General features: G+C 43.2%; 1 protein-coding gene across 1 annotated transcript; it reads left to right on the forward strand.

Annotated features, from left to right (window-relative positions):
* Nucleotides 1-4664: 4664 nt before the first annotated feature.
* LOC121456197 (olfactory receptor 2G3-like) lies at nt 4665-5624 on the forward strand. The gene has a single exon (XM_041664080.1). The coding sequence runs from the start codon at nt 4665-4667 to the stop codon at nt 5622-5624; it is 960 nt and encodes a 319-aa protein (XP_041520014.1).
* Nucleotides 5625-19802: the final 14178 nt, after the last annotated feature.

The following is a 19802-nucleotide window of genomic DNA, read 5'->3' on the forward strand; positions in this document are numbered from 1 at the left end:
TGGTTTTCATAATGGTATCTTTCTACTGAAAAGAGAAGTTTCCTTGATGGGTGAAGACTGCATTTATCTGCGGGAATAAGGACAAATATTTAGATTGTTGTTAGGGATTATGCCGGTTCAGTAAAGTGGCAGTTGTAGATTCTCCTCCAAGATATATGACTTCACTAGGCCTGGGTGATTGGCTAGGTTTCCAATATCAGGTGTGAGTACCCTCTTGTTGAATGGGTCTTAAGTTCAATTAGAGAACTGTAGTTAGCACCAAGCTATGCAGGCCGCTACTGTGGTTTTTAAATATAAAGCAAAGAAAAACCAGACTACAATTCACAATCCCAGAGAACCTAGACAATAAAGAGGTCACTAAGAGAGACATACATGGATCTACTCTATGTGGGAAGTAGAAAAAGACAAGATATCCTGAGTAAATTGGGAGCATGGGGACCTTGGAAGAAGGTAGAAGGGGAGGGTGGAGAAAGGGAAGGGAGCAGAGAAAAATAAATGGCTCAATAAAAACAATTTTTAAAAATTATTAAAAAAGAAGAAAATGCCCCCCACAGACTTGCCTACAGGCAATCTGATGGAAGCCCTTTCTCAGCTGAGGTTCCTCTTCTTAGATAACTCTAGCTTATGTCAAGTTGCAGGAACAAAAACACCAACCAGGACAACTATGAAATAAAGTAATCATCAAGATACCAAAAAGTTATCCCTATTGCAACAAAATAAAAATCCATTCAATGAAGAACTTCCCAATATGCTGCTGATATGGTGACTATAAAGAAATATCTTCAGGGGCTGAAGACATGGCTCAGAGGCTGAGAACACTGGCTGCTCTTCCAGAGGTCCCGAGTTCAATTCCCAGCAACCACATGGTGGCTCACAGCCATCTGTAATGAGATCTGGTGCCTTCCTTGCCAGCAGTGTATTGTATGCTTAATAAATAAATAAATCTTATAAAAAATTTAAAAAAAAAAAGAAATATCTTCAGGGGGCTGGTGAGATGGCTCAGTGGTTAAGAGCACTGCCTGCTCTTCCAGAGGTCCTGAGTTCAATTCCCAGCAACCACATGGTTGCTCCCAACCATCTGTAATGAGGTCTGGTGCCCTATTCTGGTCTGATGGCACCAGAACACTGTATACATAATAAATAAATAAATCTTTAAAAAAAAGAAATATCTTCAGAACCCTTTGCTAGAGCAGACATCAGACTTCCCAAACCACATTCACTAATGGAAAACCCATACCCAGTAAGAGGCTGCAGACTGCTTCAATCCTGATGCGTACAGTTAACTCAGACACATTCTCCAGGGCAATGAGGAGTCTAAAGACAATAAATTAACAAGAAATCCCTCTAGAATGTTCCTCTGTACAAATACAGCCCCTGACGTAATTATCTACAGGAGATAACTCAAGTCTCAAAAGATCTAAGGGGTGAACCTCAGGAGACACCCCCCCCCCGTGTCATCAAATTCACGCTTTTTTCTGCACTCCACTTAGTCTGCCTCCTACTCCTTAAAACCCTCACTGTCTAAGTGCAAATTCTTTCACCCAGGTCTCCATTTTCTCACCGCTGGTTCCTCACTCTGCACCTCTTCCTTCTTCAACCTCTAGGTAAGGAAGAATGGCCAGCTAAGGTCTTATGTCTGTAGTAAGTTCCTCTCTCCTCTAGCAAATCTTACAAAGGATAATAAAGAATATTCTTTTTTGTTGTTTTGTCTTGTTTTTGAGACAGGGTTTCTCTGTAGCTTTGGAGTCAGTCCTGGAACTAGCTCTTGTAGACCAGGCTGGCCTCAAACTCACAGAGATTCGCCTGCCTCTGCTTCCCAAGTGCTGGGATTAAAGGCGTGCACCACCACCACCCGGCTATGGAGAATATTCTTACCTGCTGAGTGTGGACTAGTGTAGGAAATGAGATTTTTTTTAAAGCCAAGGAAAACAACATAAGAGCATCTAGAAGACTGCTCATCAACCTAATTATGACCTTCTTCACCCATCACCTCAGCGATTTTCACATCCAAGAAACAAGGATGCCAGAGCAAATCAAATTTCAACTTAAAAAATATAAGCATACATAGTAGACCAAAACAGGACAGTAGCCATTCAAGGAAAATTAGGTCACTGCATAATAAGTATTAGGATTTATAAGCCAGCAAAATAAAATTTCTGACATATAATATTTAATGGCGATACATAAAAATAACTTCAAAAATACAGGCTAAGTCGATAGTGCTGGGGTAGTTGTGAAAAAAAAAGAATGAAAACAAAGTTTAGAGTAATGGGGGAAATTTACTTAAATCTGGGTAGCAATCACTGCATGCACTATGAGGGGTAGATTAGGTCACCCTAACCCGAGCACCTGTGTGGGTGGTGGTCAGAGAAAGAATTAGGCTGATATTATGGAAGTTAATTGTAATCCCACTCTGAGCAGCCCACATATAACCTACCTATTCATTTACGGGCAAAGAAGGGAGGTATGGGGCAGAAACCAGGCCAGAATTGGGCCAGGGCCACATGTTGAGGTTTTGAAGGTTCATATGACCTTAAAAATAATGGCCTGATAGAATAATAGAGGACAGAATTTCTGGAAGTTATTCAAGCAGGTTAATGTGAACATAAGACAAAAAGAGTTTAAGTGGAGTGTGATTCCTGGTACCACCTTAATTTTCCTTCATTTGTAATTGACCTTTGCCAACTGATGCTGTCCAACCCTGGCATCCAGCTCTGTTCTCCCCCTGCTCCATCCTGTTGGTGAGGATTTCTGATGGTTTTGTTTATTCTGCTGGGTTTTTTTCTTAACATTCCCAACATCATTTTAGCTTGATTTTTCTTCAGCAATTCTCTTTGTTGGACACTGTTTTCAGATTTAGGTTTTTTTTTTTTTTAACTTTCATTCAGCTCTTTGTTTTAGTTCTCTTAGAGTACTTGCATGGATTCTTTCTGTCTTTTTAACATAGTTATAAGCATTCTTTTGAATTCTTCATCTGGACGTTCTCACACCCTGTTCTCACAGGAGCTGTGGGGTTAGTGATTTGGGGGAAGACATGTTATCTTAGCGTCTCATATTTCTGCGCTGGAGCTTCTGCACCTGGAGTTAGCTGCCTGAGTCCTAGTTCTTCTTTCAATGGAGGCTCCTACAATGTCCTAAACTGTAGGAAGGTTGAGCTATCGTTTTCCTTTGCTGGCCTGGTACTGGGGCAGAAGACTCTAACCTTAACCTTTCTCTTATTGTCAGGAACCATTCTGTGTCATCTCCAGCCTCCTCCTTCTGCCTGTACTTTCTGCTCCATACTGTGGAATTTCCTGCACCCTGGGACATTTCAGGCCCCCTTCCTCAGTCCAGCTGGGTGTTTCTCTGCAGAAGAGACAGTTGTGAACAAAAAGGTTGGTAGATTTTATATCATATCTTTGCAGTGAAAGAATAGCAAGTATTAATGATAATGTGGAGAAACAGTTTTTAGTGGTGGGAAGGTAAAATTGTACAAAGATTCTGGAATACGGCCTAAAAAACATAATTATAATAAAATCCAGAAGTTCCACTTTTGTGCATATACCCAAAGGAATTAAAAGCTAAACCTCAAAATGGTGTTTGGAGAGCTGCATTCCCAGCAACTTCATATCCAATGGGCAAAATATAGACATACTCAAGGGAGAATTCATGGGTGAACACAAAAGACAGCATAGTAAACACAAGTAGTTAAGGTTGATTGGCATCTTAAAAGATAGGAGATCCTGACTTAGCCTGGAACAGAGATTAATCTGGGTGAGCTGGTGGGAGCGAAATAAACCAATGACAAAGTTACAAATTCTGTTCGGTGAAATTTCTCTGGGATAATTAGACTAATTGGAATGGTGGGTGCTGGGCTCTGGGACTGTGGTAGACAGGAAGGTATTGTCCAATAGGCATTGACTGAGTTTGACGGAGGTAATGACTCTAGTGGTGGATGGTAGTGATAGCTAAGTGACAATATAAATGCATTTAATATATCAAAACTATGTATTGAAATGTAGTTAGATGAATCTGAGGAGAAGTCACATTGCTATGATAGAATCTGGGGTAAAAATGAGAGTTGACTTCCTAAAATAAACCTCTTTATTTTAGTAACCGAGTTGACAAACTTTCCCAGTAGAAAGAGCTCACAGAGTTGGGTGCATGTGTTATAAACCCAAGTTTCCACCTTCCCGTCTGAGTCCCAACACCTTTCTTTACCTACCTGTACTTAAAGGAAATATTAGATAGCATTTCTCTCTAATAGAATCAGGAAAGAGATGTCCCAGATGAAAGGACAGCATTGTCCTTTCCAGATGACATGGCAGCACCATGTTTGCTGAACGTGTGGAAGACAGAAGGCTGCGAAGGAAAGAAATAGAGGAGGAAGAGGCAGAGTGAAGCATCCACACCAACAGACTCCTCTTTGACTTGATCAGGCGTTGGGTAGACGTTTCCATCAGATCTTAGATCTTCTCACTCTAACGCGACGTGAAAATTAACTTATTGAGTAACGCCTGGAATCAGCTATGTACCGGGAAACTGTTCGAAATGGTTACGGAGGATATCTCACTAATATGCCACAAATCCAGTGAGGGTTTTAAAGATGCTGCCTTGGGGCTTATTAAAAAGGAAGCATCCCGTTTAACTTTAAAATGTATTTTTTTTCTGTGTAGGCATATGTGATGCGGGTGGCCATGGAAGGCCAGAATGTGAGTTTCCCCAACACCTTTGTCTTGGTGGGCTTCTCTGATCTCCCATGGCTGGAGATGCCCCTCTTTGGAGTGCTTATGCTCTCCTTCATCCTCACAGTGATAGGAAATAGCTCCATCATCTTCCTGTCCCTGGTGGACCCTAGACTCCGAACACCCATGTACTTCTTCCTAGACAACCTCTCTGTGTTGGATCTCTGTGTCACGTATACCATTGTCCCACAACTGCTAATCAACCTCTGGGGCCCAGAAAAGACCATTGCCTCCTGGAGCTGCATGGCACAGGCCTACCTCTACCAGTGGATGGGCGGCACCGAATGTGCCCTGCTGGCCGTCATGGCTTTTGATCGCTATGTGGCCATCTGCTGTCCCCTCCGATATGTTCTCATCATGCATCTCTGGGCATGTGTGTGGCTGGCAGCTGTATGCTGGGCCCTTGGCCTGGCCAATTCTCTGGTTCAAACCACACTCACCCTCTACCTTACCCTTTGTGCAAAAAATACACTGGACCACTTCTTCTGCGAGGTGCCCGCTTTGATTAAATTGGCTTGTAGTGATACCACTATGAATGAGCTGTCCCTAGCCTTGGGAGCTGTTCCTTTTGGAGTAGTGTCTCCTCTGACAGTGCTCACCTCCTACACCTTCATTGCCAGGGCCGTGCTGAAGTTACCTTCAGCCAAGGAAAGGCGCAAGGCATTCAGCACATGCAGCTCCCACTTGCTCGTCGTCACCATATTCTTTGGTCCTGGTATATACACGTACCTCCAGCCTCCAGGCAACAACACGCAGTCCAAGTTCCTTTCCTTCTTCTACTGCGTCTTCACTCCAATGCTCAATCCACTTATCTACACTCTGAGGAACAAGGATGTGAAGGAAGCATGGAGGAGGATCCTATCCTCCCAGGGAAGGAGGAAGTCTTTGAAAGCCAGATGATCTTCGCCTGGCTCTGGGAACAGCCACATGTTTAAGTTAGTTCTACAAATTTGCTTTCCCAAAAGGATCCGTGCCTAGGTTGGATTCTCAAAATCAACCACACTGAGGACAACAGAGACTCTTTCTTTCTTTCTTTCTATTTATTTATTTATTTATTTATTTATTTATTTATTTAAGATTTCTGTCTCCTCCCCACCACCGCCTCCCATTTCCCTCCTCCTCCCCCATTCAACTCCCCCTCTCTCATCAGCCCAAAGAGCAGTCAGAGTTCCCTGCCCTGTGGGGAGTCCAAGGACCTCCCACCTCCTTCCAGGTCTAGTAAGGTAAACATCCAAACAGCCTAGGCTCCTACAAAGCCAGTACGGGCAGTAGGATCAAAACCCAGTGCCATTGTTCTTGACTTTTCAGCAGTCCTCATTGTCCGCTATGTTCAGCGAGTCCGGTTTTATCCCATGCTTTTTCAGACCTAGTCCCGCTGGCCTTGGTGAGTTCCTGATAGAACATCCCCATTGTCTCAGTGTGTGGGTGCACCCCTCGCGGTCCTGAGTTCCTTGCTCGTGCTCTGTCTCCTTCTGTTCCTGATTTGGCCTTGGGGTTTCAGTCCGGTGCTCCAATGTGGAACTCTGTCTCCTTTCATCACCTGATGAAGGTTAATATCCAGGAGGATGACTATATGTTTTTCTTTGGATTCACCTTCTTATTTAGCTTCTCTAGGATCACGAATTATAGGCTCAATGTCCTTTATTTATGGCTAGAAACCAATTATGAGTGAGTACATCCCATGTTCCTCTTTTTGGGTCTGGCTTACCTCACTCAGAATAGTGTTCTCTATTTCCATCCATTTGTATGCAAAATTCAAGAAGTCCTTGTTTTTTACTGCTGAGTAGTACTCTAATACGTATATATTCCGTACTTTCTTCATCCATTCTTCCATTGAAGGGCATCTAGGTTGTTTCCAGGTTCTGGCTGTTACAAACAATGCTGCTATGAACATAGTTGAGCATACACTTTTGTTGTATAATAGGGCATCTCTTGGGTATATTCCCAAGAGTGGTATTGCTGGGTCCAGGGGTAGGTTGATCCCGAATTTCCTGAGAAACCGCCACACTGCTTTCCAAAGACTCTTTCGACTAGAAATGTCTGTCTTCTAAAATCTCAGATAAGGCCATGGTATTTTTTCTGAACCCTTCCCAGATATTTCTACCCACTGAGGAGAAATGATCTATAGATCTTTAGTAACTGCTCTTTGGCCATATGCTCTCAAAAAAAGTTTTGAAATGATTTGGGACAGATACATTCTCCTCAGCGATGTAGCTACTGGTGAGTCACCCACGTCCCTGTCAATACTCTATAGCCTGTGTTCCTGTCAGTAACCCTGACTGAACTCACTGATTCACCAAAAACAAACAAACAAACAAAATAAAACAAAAAAGCACATGAAAATAGGAGAGGACCAGCTGGGAAACACAGGATCATCAGAAGCCAGAGAAATACAGTAGGGTAACAGGGACATGAATATAATTAAAAATAAATTAGATTCATATATGAAACCCATTATTATACATAATATATAATAATTATATACAGTTAACATATGCTAATAAAACACTACATTTTTTAGAAAGTTGTATGTAAGAATTTTAAGCAAATTTTTATTGGATTTCTCCAGGCACCTACTCAAACTGTTTGAACCTCTCCTGTCTGAGAATCTCATATTTCCCTTTGTCCTCAAACGCTTTGCCAACCTACAAGTAATCAAATCCTTACCTCATTTATGCCAACACAACTAAAGATTATTGTCTATGTCACATAACGTCACCATTATAAATTTGTTTCATGGGCTGAAGAGATGGCTTAGTGGTTAAGAGCACCAGCTGTTCTTCCAGAGGTCCTGAGTTCAATTCCCAGCCACCACATGGTGGCTCACAGTCATCTATAGTGGGATCCGATATCCTCCTTTGGCATACAGGTGTACACGCAAATAGAGCACTCATACATAAAATACTTAAATAAATCTAAAAAAATAAATTTGCTTCAGTTTTCTCAAATCATTTAAGACAAGCATCACTTGGTATCTTTATGTGACATTTTACTATTTATGTTTTATCACTTACTTCTGCTTAATTTTTCTCTTTCACTACACTTTTACAGACTAGAAAGAGCCCCTTTTTGTATACACATGACACCTATGAGGGTCCACCCACCTAACACCTACTGCCAAGCAGCAGCAGTTGAACAGGGGTTTGACCTAAGAGAAGATGCGGTGTGTGGTGTGTTTCATTGTTGCAACCCTGACAAAAGCGTCTTAAGGAAAAGATTGGTTTTGCCCACAAATCAAGGGTATAGTCCATGAGGGAGTCATGGTGGCAGTGGTTTGAGATGGCTGGCTATGTTACATCCACAGACAGAAGCAGAGAGAAAGGAATTCAGATACTTGGCTCACATTCTCCTTTCATTCAATCCAGGGACCCAGCCCATAGGATGGTACATCTCATCTCATACTTAAATATAGGTCTTCACACCTCACTTAACCTAGTCTAGAAATCCCTCCCAGAGACGCCCAGAGGTCTGTTCCATCCCAGTTCCACCCCTTGTCCGTTTAACTTTCAAGCACACCACTTTTAAGCCATAACTTTCTGCCCCTTATCCTAGCCATCTTATAAAGCAGATGCATTCCATCCAACTTCAAAAATCTCATTGTCTTTAACAGTTTCAACACTGTTTCAAGGCCCTGAATCTATGTTTCATCTGAAACACAGCATGATCTCTTACCTGTAAATCTCTATAAAATAAAAAACCAAATTACATGTTTCCAACATCTAATAGTACATAATAAGCATTTTCATTCCAAACCCGAATAGTGGGAACTTAGCAATGAATGATCAGAACAAGCCTGAAACCTAGCAGGGTAAGCACCGAATCCTGCAGCTCCGTGTCAGGCATCTGGGAATCATGATGAAATCATCTTGGCTCCAAAAGGCTTGGGTGGTCCTTTCCCTCCACCTCTGCCACCTGCAGTGTAACATAACTTCTTTCTTGGGCCAGCGCTACTCCATAGCTGCAGTTTTTCCTAGCAGGTATTCCCTTAGTCAGTTGCATCTTCAGTATCTTGACATCTCCAGTGCTTGCAACACAGGGTTTTCCTACACGCCCTCATGAAATGGTCCTTGAATGAAGCTAACTTGACCACATATCGCCTGACTTCAGTGGCTTTCTGGAACCCTGGCAGAAAAATCCATGATGTTCTCAGTCTTGCCTCTTCCATGTCTGAAAAGCCATTACCACGTGGATGACATTGCCAAGTTCTGCTGCCCCCTCAGGACGGAGCCTGCCTGCCTTGCACTAGTTTCTGTCACCCTTTGTGTGCTGGCCTAGAGAAACACTTCCCTCAGGAGCTGTTTTTGAGCAAAGAACCCCTCCAGGAGCATTTTCAGTTTAGGTTCTCTCCTTTCAAATGAATCTGAATTTTCATAAGAAGCCTTCAAACCTATATCATGCCCAGATATATCCAAACATGCCCAGAGGTTCATTTCCATAGTGACAAAATCCTATCAATCATCGCAGGTATTGTCAACCTTTGATCATTATAATAGAGAAACAGTAGACATTTATTAATTGTATGAATCAAAAACATTCTTCTGCCACTTAGACATTACCCTATGATATGATGTGAAATGGCCAAGAAGCCCAGGGATCCTCCTTTCTCTACCTCCCCAGAGCTAGGTTTACAGGAACATGCTGCACACCCAAATTTTCACCTGGGTGTTGGGGATCCAAATCAGGTCCCGTGCTTGTACAGAAGCACTTTACTAAGGCATCTCTCCAGCCCCGTGATTTCTTTTTAGTTGGGAAACTATTAATAAAAAGATCCAAACTTGCCTTTCAAAAGATTTACCTTTGGCTACATTTTCAGCAAAGGAAAAAACTACTTGTGAAATGGAAAGTGTGTATCCATGTATGTACATGTGCATGTATATGTTTATAATTATAGATATATATAGTTATTTATTACAAAATTTTCATCTTAAAATCTACTACATTTTTGTTAAGTAATTGTACAAAATGTGAATCTCTGTGATTTCGTCTGGATTCTAATCCTAAAAGAGACACGGTAGAGGACTGAGACACGGAGAGAAGTCAGCTCTTCATACATACAATTTGTAATTCTATTGTGTAACACAGTGTGTCACGTACGTGAACACACATTTTCCATACACACACTTGTGTGCTTCTGTGGCGAACTCTGTTCAAGAAAACCAGGTCAGGACTGATGCGATGGCTCAGTGGATTAAGGCACCTGCTGTCAAGCATGACAACCTGGTTCCATCCTGGGAGAAACACAGCAGAAAGAGAGAACCAACAGCCTCAAGTGCCTTCTAACCCCCCCCCCCCGCACACACCATGGCCCACAAATGTCCACGCGCACATCTATGACCAAACAAACAAATATTTGATATTTTTTAGTTATTTTTTCACTTTATTTTCTTCCTTCCCTCATTCTTTCCTTCCTTCCTCCCTCCCTCCCTCCCTTTCTCCCTCCCTTCTTCCCTCCCTCCCTCCTTCCTTCCTTCCTAGAACACAGCAGTCAGTCATGTTAGTGCACGCCTGCAATCCCAGCACTCAGAGGCCTGGTCTCCATAAAAAGTTCCAGTTCATAGTGAAATCCCGTCTCAAAACAAAACAAAAACAGTGTGTTGTGGGCATGATGGCTTACATTTGTAATCCCAGTATTTGAGAGACTGAGGCAATATTGTCATGGATTTGAGGCTAGACTGGATACATGCTGAGTTTATGACCAGCCTGACCCATAAAGCAAGACTCTTTCTCAAAACAACAACAACAAAACACCGGCATGCATCATTCCAGGGCTGCGGGAAGCACAGTGCTCTGCAAAAACAAATCCAGAGCCTTGGGGCGCACGCAGTTTTTCAGCACCTGGACAGCGCCTCTCTCAGTTACAATTCATAAACCTGAATGCAGATAAGGGAAATTAAAAGAACAAGGTCTCAAGAGTCCTTTGCTCTTAGTTGTCCCTACCCATACTTCCTCCTTTATCCTTCCCTCCAATGAAAAGCCACACTGAAGCATAATACCTTAGAAGCTTCTTAAAATATACACATGTATGAAAGAAATCTCATTGGAGTTGCCGAATCACAGTGGAGACAATGTTCCATCTAGACATTTTACACCACTGAGTAAAACCTTCAGTGCCAGCAATGGTTATGTCTTGTTGACTCATTGGCCAAATGTCCCCCATGAAACCCCAGACATCCCAGACTATTGTCAAGGCTATTGGTTGCTCTCCACACCCTGACGGTAGAGCCTATTGTTGATGACGGCACTTACTTAAGTCATCACCAATACAAAGAAGTCAAGCTGGTGTCACACACACACCTTTAATCCCAGCCTTCCAGGGGCAGGAACAGGCAGATCTCTGTGAGGTCTAGGCCAGGCTGACCTTTGTTCAGTGAGTTCCCAGGAAGCCAGGGCTACATAAAGAGACATTGTATCAATGTTTTTCACATTCCATATTTTATCATGTTTCCCCTCTCTCATATGCTCCCAGCTTTTCCCCTACCACCCAACTTCTTGTTTTCTCTTTTTTCTCTCTCAAAAATCAAAACAAACCAAAAACCAGTACGATAAAAAAAAAATAACAGAACAATAACAAAAAGCCCACTTTAAAAAAAGAAGCTTGGGGCTGGAGAGATGGCTCAGTGGTTAAGAGCATTGCCTGCTCTTCCAAAGGTCCTGAGTTCAATTCCCGGCAACCACATGGTGGCTCACAACCATCTGTAATGAGGTCTAGTGCCCTCTTCTGGCCTGCATGCATACACACAGACAGAATATTAAATAAATAAATATTTTAAAAAAGAAGAAGAAGAAGAAGAAGAAGAAGAAGAAGAAGAAGAAGCTCATTTGTGCTGGCAAACTCCTGAGCATGGGTCCTGTCATGGAGTGTCACATACCCAGTGACGACCCACTGGTGAAAACTGATTTTCCTTTTCCTGGCGGGTACCAACTGCAAGTATTTTCTTGGTCAGGGGTGGGAAGTTGAGTCCCCTTTCCCTTCTCATGCTGGGACTGTGTCTGGTTTGAACCTATGCAGCTCACATGCATGCTATCACAGTCTCTGAGTTCATTGTGTGTCGGTCCTGTTGTGTCTGGAAGGCACTGTTTCCTCAGAGCCATCCACCAAGTCTGGTTCTTACTGTCTTTCTGCCTTCACTTCTGCACAGGTCCCCGAAGCTCGAGAGGAGGGCTTTATGAAGACATCCCATTTAGGGCTGAGTGCTCCACAGGATCTCGCTCTTTGCACGTTGTCCAGTGTGGTCTCTGTGTTAGCTCCCGTCTGCTTCTCTGATGAGGGCACTTCAAGTCCTGAAAGTAAATACTGCCAAATGAAATAATTATAGCAGTAAAGGTATCTCAGTTTTTAAAAATATATGTGTATGTATGTGCCGGTATAAGCCACATGTATTTGGGTGTCTGTGAAAACCAGATGGAGCCCTTGGATTACAGGCATTTGTGAGCTACTTGATGTGGGTGCTGGGAACTGAATTCAGGTCCTCTGGAAGAGCAACAAATACTCATAACTTCTGAGGTACATCTTCATCTTCAATCTCTCTCTCTCTCTCTCTCTCTCTCTCTTCATTTTAGAGATTTATCTTTATTTCTGTGTCTTCAAGTCTGTGTCTATGTTTACCACACATGTGCAAGTCTAGCAGAAGCAAGAAGAGGGTGTTGGATTACCCTGGAGCTAATATTTCGTGCCAGGTGAGTATTGGGATTTGAACTCAAGTCCTTGGGAAGAGCAGCAAGCACTTCTAATTACTGAGACATCACTTCAGCCCCTACCAAAGGTACCTCTTTAAGCTAATGAAGAAATAAAAATCTTCCAAGACAAGCACAAACTAAAGCAAGTCCTGAGAATGAAGACAGCACTTCAGAAGACAGATAAAAGAAGTCTATACACAAGAGAAGAAAGGCAGTCACAGAACAAAAGACCATTTAGTAACAAATCCCATGCAATAGACCAATGAGTGAGAACTAATGAAGATTAGACACCATCTAATTCAATAAATCCCTAGTGTGGATATGGGCAAAACAAAAGGATGAACAGTTTGTGAACTTGCCAGAAAAAGTAAGTAAAATTACAGACATCATCAAAGTCTTCTCAATAATAATCCAGATGTTAATGGTCTACTCTCCCAAATTAAACCATAAAAACAGGCTGACTGGATAAACACACAAGGTCCAACTATTTGTTGTCTGAAGATGACACACCTGATCGGTAAAGACTCACACAGAGTGGATGTCAAAGGATGGGATACTATATTCCAAGCAAACAGAGGCCAGAAACAAGAAGTTTCTTGATCTTCTTGATCAAACACAGCAAATATCAAGCCAGAATTGGTTTTAAACCAGTACATTTTAATAAAAAATGCAGACCACCAATAAGACGCAATGATTGTGAATAATTATGCCCAAATGTTAGTACTTTAAGTAAACACTGATCACAAAGGTATAGATAAACCAAGCTTCAATAATAGTGGGTAACTTAAGAATAGAGGTGATGCAGATCAAAACAAAAACAAAACCCTCGAGCTTAAACTGTCTCATACACGAAATGGATGAAACCTACATCTGTGGAACATTGGACACCAAAGCTATAGAATGCACGTCCCACTCAGCATGTACAGACTTTCTCCGAAAGAGAAAACATTCTGGACCATAAATCAGATCTTAACAAATATAAAAGAATTATTTCCTGAGTCTTATCAGATTATAACAGTATAAAACTAGAAGTCAGTAAGAGGAGCAATGGTAGACACTATATGAACACATAGAGATTGAGCACCATACTCTTGAAAGTGCAATCATTGACGAAAATCATGGGGAAAAGTTAAAACTTCCTGTAATCCAACATGGTGTGGAGTATTGTTTTAAGCTGTGTTACATTTGTTTATGCTGTGGAACATTTGTTTATTGATGCAAAGATGTGTTGCATTCTTTTATGTTGCATTTTTTTTAACTCTGTGAAGCTGTGCTACTTTGCCTGCCTAAAACACTTGATTGGTCTAATGAAGAGTGGAATAGCTAATAGCAGGGCAGGAGAAAGGATAAGTGGGGCCGGCAGGCAGAGAGTATAAATAGAAGGAGAAATCTGGGTAGAGGAAGAAAGATATACAGGATAAAGATAAAAGCCCAGATGCAAAAGATAGACCAGATAATTTAAATTAAGAAAAGCTGTCTAGAAACAAGCCAAGCTAAGGTCAGGCATGTCATAAGTAAGAATAAGCCTCTGTGTATTCATGTGGGAGCCGGGTGATGGGCCCCCCAAAGGGGAAAGAGCCAACTGCACAGGTGAAAATGAGGACACAGCTTACTGGAACCTTTGGTATACTGCGAGGTCAGTTCAAAGAAGGAAGTTTATGAGTGCCCATTTCAAAAAGACAGTCAGTGACCTGAAGATGTACCTCAATGTTTCACAAGCAACTAAAAAATATTAATACATGTCAACAAACTTGTCGGGGAGAGGGGTGTCTCTGTGACCATCACGGCCAGAAGAATAGCAATCCTTGGGAGACAGGAAGTCAGTTAAGTTCAACAGAACTAAATAGCCAGGTTTGGTTCAGACTTTGGGAGTCTGATCCTGAGTTATTTGTTTGAGACATATTTAAGCACAGGACTATTTGGTGATAACTTTCCCGGTGATAATTATTTCAATCCTACGTGCACAAAAACCTAAATATCAGATATGACACATGCCTTTAATCCCAGCACTTGGTAGGCAGAGGCAGGTGGATCTCTGTGAGTTCATGACTACCTCAAAACTCTTTGTAAAGTAAATCTGACACCTGCCGTGAAGATGGGTTCTATAGATTGACAAGAGAGAGGATCTGGTGTGGTCTTGGCCACACAGATGCACTGAGGTCACCAGGCTACTAACCATGTCTGCTCCCAGCCTTCTGAAGGAATAACAGGCCATATATCCCTCCCTTTGAAGGAACATACAAGTCCCTGTGTGTCTAACACTCCTGGTCCTCCTGGTGCTTAGTTGTGAACACAAGGACCTCCATGCCCCCTACAATAAATAATCAAGAGATAGGTTCATTAAATGCAGACTAAAGGGCTATGCAAAGAACAGAGGAAACCAAAGGTAGTTTTCTGAAAAGATAGACAAAGTTGGCAAATTCTTATTCTAATTAAGTGAAAGAGAAAAATAATCAGATATATACTAACAATTTTTATAATTTATTTATTTTATCTTATGTATATTGAGTGTTTTTGCCTGCATGTATAAATGTGGACTATGTGTGCACCTAGTAACAAGAGGGGATCAAAAGTGGGTGTTAGATCCCCTGAAACTGGAGTTACAGGCAGCTGTAAGCTGCCGTAGAGATACTGGGTCAAACCTGAGTCTTCTGTAGGAGCAGCAAGTGCTCTTAACTGCTGGGCCATCTCTTCAGCCCCTACATTATTTTAACTAGAGGGAAGAAGTAACTGTCTAAAAGCACAGCCAGTCACCATGGTTCCACAGCTAGCTTCTGTTCGCATGATTTGCTGCTCGTGACTTAAGGATTTGCCCTTCAAACTTGGTTCCCATCCAGAGTGTTCATCCCTTCCGTGCAACAAATGAAAGAGGCAGTTTAGACAGCTTAGCCATGTGGAACAAATCTGTGCTTGGATTCCTCTGTGCTGGCCACTGTTCTAAGTCCTCTCCAAACCAACTCATTTCTGCCTCGTGACAGGTTTTGGAGAGCAAGATTAACGTAAGCTTTGCTAATAGGAATGGGGCACAGTGAGGCTAGGTGAGCTGCCTAGAGACTCGGAGATTGCCTTTGGTGCTGAAACCAGTTCAGCTTGCTGTCTACCTGAACCACAGGCTACACAAGTCAGTCCCCTACTAGCTTTACAGTGACCTCCTCCCCAACATTAAAGAATTGAAGGAGGAGGAGAAGGAAGCTTCAATGCCCCATGGCTGCTGCAGTCCCTCTGATCTTCTAGGATCCACCATTAGTTGCAAATTCTATTGTTCACACTACATCAGTGATCAGTTAATCCCTTAGACACTAATTAAATAAAACATCAGGGATAACTTTCCAAGCTTATATGCTGTCTGTGTCTGGGGAGAAACACGGTGACTTCCTGGAAAAGAGCGCAGAGGATGAGGTCAAGTTTAACCTGGGGAATAGTTGTGAGGTGTGACATGAGCCACCTAAGTGTGATAATCACCACCCGGACACCCTGGATTTGGCAATAAACTGCACTGTTTATATAAGTGCAGAAGCAGCTCCATCATATCCAAGTGTCTGCAGCACAAGGTTATTGCGATTCTGTAGCCCTCCTGTGGCCAGAGGAAAGCCCAGATGGCCCTGAGTCTCCCCAGCAACATGGCAGCAAGGAAAAGTCCTTTCCACCTCCAGGCCAAGAGTGAGATCTCTCCACCTGCTGAGCACCCAGTTCAGGTAGGCATGAGGTCTCTGCAGGTTCATCAAAACAAGCAGTCAGTGTCCTCCTAGCCCATCACCTGCATTCGCAGTGACTGCCTTCTTAAGCACTCCTCCCACTGCAGACCAGCACAGGCAACAGAGAATCTCCCTCCCTGAACCAGGTCCTCTGGAGATGCCAGAGAACCATGGAAGGTAAGGGTCAGTCCTGGGCTCTGGACAAGCTAGAGTCTGCATCACAGAGAGGGTTTATGACATCTATTTTGGGATAAAATTGCAGGGGGAGGATAACTTGAAGAATGAAGCTTTTGCTTCACTTGAGTGATGCTGGCCAGTATCTGAAATGGTGAGAGTGCGTATTTACTTCCTCACCATGCTGGGAATGGCCTAATTTTACTCTGATCAGAGGAAGACTGCCATTGAGTGAGGACACACCCTGCATATCCCCCCTTGTCTTGAAAGAGCACCCATAACATCAGCTATGGAGATGCTGTCACTCACAGCCTTTCACCAAGGCTCAGTCTCCCAGAGTGTAATCCACTTCGGAAGGCAGGAACTGAGACCTTGACTTAACTATCCAGACTGAGAAATTTTTAAACTGAATTTTCAGATTGAATAGAGAACTAGTAAGAAATAAAATCTCATAGCTGAGTCTGTTTGCCCATGTCAGGGGCTGTTTTCTGGAAATTTTACTTACTGCTCCAAGTTTGCTTTCCACTCTTGAAGGGTGAAGTAAGTCACAATTCTATCAGGTCCCAAGGGAATTCCAACAGCAGTTTTTATGGATGAGATATAATAGATAAGTAGACAAATGAATTAATAGATAGTGGATGGATGTATGGATGGATGAATGGATGGATGAATGGAAGGATGGATGGATGGAAGGATGGATGGATGGATAGATAGATGGATGGACAGACAGATAAAAATCAAGATCAACTAGAGGACTGTATATCACACAAAGGGTGACACATGTCATAAGGGTGTGTCTGAATGTCCTCCAGCAGGTATAGTTCGAGTATTGTCATCAAAACACCCACTGTGTTTCCAACCATTGAAGGAGATGGTCCTTATCACTTGGGGACCTGGATTTCTTGAAGGCATTTTGCTCTTAGAACCTGAGTCTTAGGAAGATGTATTGTTGTGTTTGGGTGCTAGGTAGGGAGTAAAGGCTATCTGAAGATCATGTCAGCAAGCTCTGAGGTCTAGACAGGCATGACTTTCCAGGACAGAGAGGAAGATCAGAATGTGCATGCCAGCCTTGTGCAGGTAGATCACGGCTGGAAGTGAAAATGAGTAGGACCTCGTTAGAAGTGACCTGGATGCTTCTGAGTCATGGTGGCCAGGGAGAAGTCCTGTGTGGATTAAGAGGAAAAGTATGGATTGCAGTTGGGAGCATGATTGATAGGTGATGTTTCACAATGTCAGGCAGTGGGGGTGGGGACACACAAAATCACAACCAGAGGCACAGATCTAGAAGAACTCTGCTCCAGTGTGACTATGCCAGATATGGAAATTAATGTGCTTACCCTGGGAGGGAACTTGAATCTCAGAGAACACTTGAGACCACAGGGCGTGTGTTGGTGCAATAGTGACCGGATAGCTGCGTTCCTGGAGAGCCAGGAAATGCAGAGGCCTAAATGCGTAGAGACCAGAGTGAAAGAGAGAGCTGGCTAAGAATAAGTGGTAGTCTGGAACTCAGCTGTTTGGCCCCCAAGGAGGCTGCCACCGACACCATAGGACTGTGATCCCACCACTACCACCATGAATGAAGATGAATCTAGCCTCGGTCTCCAGGGTGAGCCTTAAAACCTGGGTTTTTAAAATGTGCTATGCCCTTTCATAGCTCAGTGTGTTAAAACGGAGTTCCAGAGCTCCCTAGAGATAAATCCTGCTCTCTGAACTTAGTGCTTTCAAGGATTTTTGATAGAACCATGCAATAATTGAGTGTTTCACAAGCCTACTGGGAACACAAGGTAAAGAACATTAGTTTGGAAAGTGTATACAGAGTAGAGGAATTTGACACTTATCTATCTAAACTTTAGTGTTTGGGTTGTTTCAAATAACAGCAAAGTTATTTGGTATTACAGCTGGAAGAGATGTGCTTGCAGCAACATTTAGATTGAAGAGACCTCCATTAATTTTGGGGTGTGTGAACAGAACACCTCAAGAATTAAGATAAATATTCTGTAAATTACCTACATGTGAGATTGATTTTCAGTTTTATTCTGAAGCATTATGTCCCTGTCATGAACTCAAAGGCATATGTCCTTGGGGAAGCCCAGGGAGCTGGAACTCTAGAATGACCCTGCAGGAGGCCAGGTAGCAGGCTGTCATGGCTGCAGCTGCAAACTGCCATGACCCTGGGATCAGGTCTTGCAGGCAGTAAGGAATGGAGACCACAGATTCAAGAGTTGAGCACTCCAACCAATGCTATTAGAGAAAATAATAGGAACGCTCGGAGAGTGGTGATTTTTAAGAGGGGATGCTGTTTAAGTGGCAAGAACTCTGTGTTTGAAATAGTTACAGACAATGAAAACAGAAATGGGTAGGAAATAAAAAGGTGTCTTTTCTCCTGGCACGTAGATGACGAATGCCTCCCCAGCACCACCGCGCCATCACGAGCTAGCACCGTTATCAGCGTTTGTGAGGTAGAGAGCCTTGGCTGGTGCGGCACCTGCACACAGAGGGGCGTTAGTCCGTGCAGCATCTCTGGTTGCCATCGGAAGGGGTTTTTCCAGATGATTCGGATCCTCAGGCTCTCAGAGGCTTACTGGGACCAATCCCCAACTGCCAAATTTCACGTTGTCTCCTACCTCAGCCCCATGAATCAGTGACGGCAGCTCACGTGTTCCCTGCTAGTGGTGGCACCCAGAAATCAAACTGGCAGTGGGGTAGTGTCCCCCCACCAACCATTCTGGTCTTTTGTCAAACAATTCCAATTTTTTTCTTCCATGTTTTTCTTCACAACTGCATTCTCTTGGGTCTCATTAGGGATCAGGAACAAATTAGGAGCTAACGTATCATATCTCTTGGCTACTCCAGGATTCAGAGAGCCTGGGACCCTGCTATTTTTACTGCTTACATGGGTGATAGGGCTGCCATTGTGAGCAGTTAGAGGACAGGGGCTTCCGAAGTCCTGAGAGCCAGAGTATAGCCTCACAGCCATGGGTCCAGGCGACAGTCACCAGAGGTGGGAAGGCGGTGATCTTATCAAGAGAGTCCCTCCCTGCTTACAAAGCCTGTCTTCCTGCCCTGTGTCCCCTCATTGTTCTACACTACCACTATCTTCAGAAGACAAAATGAAAAAGCTGCAGAAAGTGGACCCTTGCCCGTCAGTGTGTTTGTAGAGGAATCAAACATTGCCGTGACAGTGGGAGCTGTGGTAGTCATGACCGGATTCGAATGAAACCTACATCTGTGTGGAATTCTAGCATGTAAGCCTCTCTATCTTCTCCGATATCTGCAGCTGACGCAGGCCTCCTTCCCCACTCCCATGGTAACAGATGCAGGAGTTGAAGTTTGGAAAGGCTAGGTGGAGGTTAGAGCAGGAGGGGGGTGAGATGCACATATTGCTGCCCTGACTCCCCCGCCAAGGGGTCTCTGCAGAGTAAGGGGGCAGGCAGACGGCATCAGCCTGAGAAAGAGCAGACTTTGGAATGAGGAAATCATTGACTCATTCAAACTCTCCTGACTTATCACAGCTGCCAGAAGATGCCTCAGT

This window comes from Microtus oregoni, unplaced genomic scaffold, assembly GCF_018167655.1.
Source record: "Microtus oregoni isolate MIOR12 unplaced genomic scaffold, Mior012 000015F_ref0000493, whole genome shotgun sequence".
Taxonomy (NCBI): domain Eukaryota; kingdom Metazoa; phylum Chordata; class Mammalia; order Rodentia; family Cricetidae; genus Microtus; species Microtus oregoni.